This window comes from Cetorhinus maximus, chromosome 1 (assembly GCF_964194155.1).
Source record: "Cetorhinus maximus chromosome 1, sCetMax3.hap1.1, whole genome shotgun sequence".
Lineage (NCBI taxonomy): Eukaryota > Metazoa > Chordata > Chondrichthyes > Lamniformes > Cetorhinidae > Cetorhinus > Cetorhinus maximus.
Genome location: NC_135879.1, coordinates 56259554 through 56265553, shown reverse-complemented (window position 1 = coordinate 56265553; position 6000 = coordinate 56259554). Strand labels below are relative to the sequence as shown.

The 6000-nt window shown below is 40.6% G+C and overlaps 1 protein-coding gene across 2 annotated transcripts in view; it reads left to right on the top strand.

The window, feature by feature from the left end:
* Nucleotides 1-618: 618 nt before the first annotated feature.
* otud4 (OTU deubiquitinase 4) overlaps nt 619-6000 on the top strand; it is a 102567-nt gene continuing 97185 nt past the window's right edge. Inside the window, exon 1 of one of the 2 annotated variants that reach the window (XM_078540906.1) lies at nt 619-952. In XM_078540906.1, the coding sequence (XP_078397032.1) occupies nt 782-952 (171 nt within the window). In that variant the 5' untranslated portion in view covers nt 619-781. The remainder of the gene's footprint in view (nt 953-6000) is intronic. The other variant, XM_078540915.1, reaches the window with a different exon arrangement.

Genomic DNA, 6000 nt, shown 5'->3' with positions numbered 1-6000 from the left:
CTATGGCTCCCGTGATTGATGATAACTCGACTTTAAAATTTTCATCTGTTTAAATCCTTCCATGACCTTGTCCATTCCCTTTTTTTGCAACCTCTTCCAACAGCCCTACAACCCTCTAAGAACTCAGCATTCCCCGAATGTTGGCCTATTGTGCATCCCCAATTTCCAAAGCTTCACCATTAGAGGCCACGCCTTTAACTGCCGATGCGCTAAGTTCTGAAGTTCCCTACCTAAACCTCGCTCTCGTCCTTTAAATGAGTCTTTGGAACCCACCTCCATGACTAAGTTTTTGATCGCCTGTGCTAACAGCTCCTTATATGGCTCGGTGTCAAATTTTGTCTGATAAACAATTGCCTTTAAAAACCACAGTCTCGTGGTTCGGCAGGTTTATAATCGATTAAAAGCTTCAAGCTTAACATTTAGCTCCGACATAACCTCTCGCATTAAACACTGCCCTACTCAAATACTTCCTCTTTCTGTTTATAGAGGAATAGCTTTCGCTTTTCGTTTCGTCAGCTTCCGTCGAGCGTCTTCGCGTTGCGTTGTGGGTTCTATAGTCCTTTGGTGGGCCGGCGCCTGCGTAGGAGGGCGAGAGCGCAGCCGAGGGAGGACTACATCACCCAGAATGCACCCTGTCAAAACAAATGGCCGCACGGAGTCGGGCTCTCGCTCCAGGACAATCGGATTTCGAGGGTTGGAATTTTGTCCCGGAGCCGAACGCGCTGTTATCGAGTCAATATAACCATGTGCTCGCACATCAGGGGTGAGGCGGCCACTTGAGATGGAGAAGGGCGGTGCTGCCGGTAAAGGCAAAGGCTACGAGGCCTCGGAGCGCTGCAACACCAGCCATCCCGGCGAACTTCTGCTGGACGAATACTTGAAAAACCAGGGTCTGTATCGGAAAAGAATTGCGAAGGATGGATCTTGTCTCTTCAGAGCTGTTTCTGAACAGGTTCGCACGTTTAAGTAATCAAAACATTGTTTTTTCACGTTGTATAATTAAATAAGACATGTGTGACATACAACCAAGACTTCCGTAAACTGTTTATGTTATTTTCTCAGTTGCCTTGCGCCACTCCTGCCAACAAAAAAAGCTGATCACGTTGTGCATTAGGATTTCTCCAGAACACGAAAGGTGTTGGTTGCTCGTTGGTAATCTACTCGAGCTAAACAAATTTAAATAATTTATATGATATTAAAATATGTTAGTGATGAGATTATTGTTTGTGACTTTCTATTGCAATGTTTCCGCATATCATGAATGTCATAACTTGCTTTCTACTTTTTAACATTTTTAAAGGTAATTTTTAGCCAAATAATGTGAAAGTGTATTTATATTCAGGTTTGAAATACTCTGTGTAAATGTTTGAAACAAAGAACTTACATTTATTTAGTGCCTTTCACAAACTCAGGATGCCGTAAAGTGCTTCACAGTCTGTGAAGAGCTTCTGAAGTGTAATTAAGCATTTGTTTTCGAGCACCTCATGGTGTGTTCCATTGTTTAGACATTTTTCTGCATCCTTTTGCACAAAATTTTGCGCTGTAAGTTGTTGGAAGTTTGATCTTGTAATGGTGTGATGAGGGCAAAAACATATATCTGGGACCTTAGTGAATGATGGCACCAATGTTGTATATCCTTAACCAATGATATTTAAGGAGTTAGAAGGGAATGATGCTGAAGGAGTGTGAATTCAAATCAGATCAGGTACAAAATGAGAAATAGAAGGATTGGTTTGCAAAGAACAGAGTAAAAATGTTGATTTTTAAATTTGACATTTTCAAAAGTATAACTATTGACTAAGTGCAAGAATGAGATTTAAGAGCTTAAGTTGCTCCCATTTTGGGTCAGAAAGGTCGTGTGCATCGCATTAAAAATGATTGGTCATTAAAGTGGAGGAAATTTTGCTGCAGTCATACAAAGCCCTAGTTAGATTACATATGGAGAACTGTGCATAATTCTGAGTAGTGCACCTCAGGAAAGATATATTGGCCCTAGAGGGAGCATAGCACAGATTCACTGGAATGTTATTAGTGCTCCAAGAATTAGATCATGAAGAGTGGTTAGATGAACTACTCGTGTATCTGCTGGAATATAGGATTTTATGGGGTCATTTAATTGTTAATTTTAGGGTTTTGAGAGGAATTTATAGCATTGATGGATAACTTTTTGTGCTGGTGGGGGAGTCTAATAAAAGCAGACGTATCCTTAGAATCAGACAATGACCATTCACAAGAAAAAAAATTAGGAAATACTTCTTCATGCAAAGAATGGTAGAAGTATCAAACCCTCTTACTCAAAAAGTAGCAGTTGCTAGCTCAGTGACTAAGTTTAAATCTGAGAATTATCATTTTTGCTAGCCATGTGTATTAAGGAGTTGAGGAGCCAAGGTGGGTGAATGGAGATAAGATACTCTTCTGCTATAATCATATTGAATAGTGGAACAGACTCTAGGGGCTTAATGGCCTGCACTTGTTTCTATGTTTTGGTGATTTTTTGAACTCATGATGTATCTCTCAGTCCCCTGAACTCACTGGCCGAATTGCACATTAGTAACAGTGGCGCTGACATGCTGTTAATTTTCCTGAAAGATCAGTGTAATAAAGGGAAAATGGGACTGAATTTTACCTGGGGGTGGGGAGGGTTGTATTGCTGTCCTCCCCACCCCACCCGAAGGAAAGTTGATGCCGCACTGGCCAACATTCAATAAGGCCACCCCGCAGCAAAGGTGAAGGACAGACCTCCACTTCGCAGATGGAGGAAGTCCTGCCCTCAAGAACTTCCAGCCGACAGCACTAGCAGTCCTACAATGCCAGAGCTCAGTAGCGGGCACTGCTGGGACTGCAGGGTGGCCCTCTATGGGGGTGGGGGGAATTAATGGACCTTGGACTAAGATAAGTCCCAGGCTTTTAGGGCGGGAGGGGATCGAGGAGCTGGGGAGTGGGGGGAGAGTGGGTTTTGAAGGCCAGGCAGGGAGGAACAAAGGGGCAGTAGTAGATTGGGTGGGGGGGATGTCTCTGATCACACAGGCATTCCCCTTCCCACCTTTTCCACAAAGTTATTTATAAAACGGCCGCCTGAATCTTGCCTGTCTGCCCATGCCAACCATTTTATGGGCATGGGCAGTGCATTATTTGGGTCAGTTGGCTTGCTAACAAGCTCAATTGTCCGTGAATTATTTATTTAGAAATGGCAGGTCGGCTGCCAATTTTGCCATACACCCGCCTAGTGTTTTATGGGAACCTGGTTGGGGGGTCAGCAGGAAGGCGGTGGGCTAGCCACCTGTCATATTTTACAAGCCACCCCGCCCGCCTGCCCCCAACAATCAACCAAAAACATGCCATACTAGGGACTGTAAAAGCCCATGGTATCCAAATTGTACAAATCAAGGACTAACAAAACAGCAATCAGATAAATGACCAATTAAATAGTTTTATAGTGATATTGGTAGAGGTATAAATGTTGCCGATGGCACTGGGAGATCTCCCCTGCTGATCTTCAAATAATGTCTGCAAAACAAACGTACTACAGATTGGTTGTGAAATAATTTGGAATTTCCCAAGGGCACGATAGGTGCCGAATGTACAGTTTAACCCATCGTTTATGTCCACCAGAGAGAGCAGACATGGTCTTTGTTTAACACCTTGTCTGAGAGAGGTCACCCCATGTGAGAGAAGACACTCAATAGTTTTGAGTAGAAGCCTATTGGTTAATGCAGCCTATCCTTCCAAATTGCTCATCAGGTTACATTAGTGGAGTGAATGACCGTTACAAAGAATTTATCCAGCTGTTTTTTTTTTGAAAAAAACATGGTTTTCTGTCTTTTTTAAACCAATTCCACCTCACTTTCTTTAAAGTGAAGTCTTCTCTTACACCTTATCAAGGCTTCATCTTGACCAAATTCTGTAACAATGCTCTCTGAGGAGTTGCTATGCAAAGCCATAGATTGAGTGGACAAAAAGACAGCTTGCAGCCTCTGCTTATCACTGGAAATGAAACTGAAACCAACATTTCCAGCCTTCTTAAAAAAACTTAACTTGACAGGCAAAAGTTACTATTGAAGAAATAATCTTTTTCTTCATAACTTGGTTTTCTACGTTCAACAATCAGCCTCCTATTCTTCAAATTTACTCCAGTAATTTTCTACATCTTTTGTGTAAAATGGAGGCTAGCATTAAACATAGTACTCCAGCTGCGGTCTGACAAAAAGTGGATACGACCTCAACATCGCCTCCTTTGAGTCAGATTCCTCGCTATAATCTCATCATTTTACTAATTTTCTTCAGTCTCTGAGAACATTCAGCTGATTTTCACCTTGTTTGGCTATAAAGCATTAATTACAATTTGCCAGCCAATTTGTGCTCAGCGATGCTTACAAACAGGCCATGGCCTGGATTTTGCAGTCAGCAGTGAAGTGATGGTGTTCATGGTTGATCTCAAAGAAGGCTTTCCACTAAGATCTAGCAATCTCTGTGGTGTGCGTTTCACTTTTCCCAACGTTAGTGGAACTCTGGCACTAGGTCGAGGGGATTTAGTGGCAACAGTGGTATCATCAAGCCAGCTAAGCATCAATCACAAATGAATAATTCTCAAAGTGAGCAAAATGCACTGATTATCGTTCATTTTTAAAATAATGTTTCCAGAGAATAAAATAAAGATTGGGACCTGTGCATGGTAATAAGGTAGAAGCTAAAATATTGTATCAATTTTTTTTTAGAAGTTTAAAAATTCCATAAGTATTTAATTTAATGTGGTAATTCCACAGATATTAGTTTTTCAGAACCAGTGAGGTTGTTCAGTAGTAGATAGGACTCAGTACACTGTTTAAAAATCCAGTTACACCTTATCCACCTAGGCGCATAACTTTTTCAAGGTTTTTTTTTTAACAGTGATATTGCAATGGAAAAGGGGAAGTTCACATTTGGTTCAAGTGATTTTTAAAGATTGCCATCTGTAGGGACTTCAACAGTGCATCCAAGAGAGGAGCAGACAATCACTAACAGCAACTTCTGGATTATTAACACCTGATGTCTGTGCACACAGATAAACCTAAGCTGTTCTCACTTTTGCATTTGGAATGACGGTGATCTCTGACAGTTTTGCCATTGTTACAACCTCAAAGCTGCTTTCTATTTTTAAATAGTGAAATCTTATTTCTGCTTTAGAAAACAATGACAAACTAGTTAAATCCATTTGTGTATCTAAATAAAATGTATATAATGATCTTTAGGCTTCTGTGTCTACACCATATAACCGCACAATATCCCAGAATATTCTGAAATTATTGTGATATTTCCAATATAAAAAAAGTCTATCTAATAAAGTATTTTAAAACTGAGTTTGAATATACAAATTTTCTTCCACATATTGACTTATGGACCTCCCTTAATTCATTTGCTGTAAACCATATTTAGTTTATGAAGCAAAGTATATAGACCTATTTTTATATGGTATCATTCATGACCTCAGGATGTGCCAAATCAGTGAAATGCTTTTGAAGTATCGTCACTGTTGGAATATAGGAAACCTGCAGCCAATTTGCACAAAGCATCTCCCACAAATCCCAATGTGATAGTGACCAGATCATCAGTTTTAGTGATGTTGATTGAGGGATAAACATTGGCTAGGACACTGGAGGAACTCCCAGCTCTTCTTTGAATACTGTAGTTCCATGGGATCTTTTACATCCACCTGAGATGGTAGATGGGGCCTCTGTTTATTATCTCATCTGAAAGCTGACAGGTCTGACAGTGCAACATGCTGAATTTCATCAATCCAGATAATGAAGGATAGAACTGGAGACAATCTTTTACAGTTTATGAACATTTATTTACAGAGATACAGGCACCTCTTCACCCAACAACTACAGTTTCACTCACTATCTATTTATAGGTGCATGAGTGAATCCCCAATTAATGCCTACTATCCGCATACAATTAAATGCAAATATATACACAATTGACACAGTATTCCCTCGGTACTACACTTAGTGTTGGCCTATG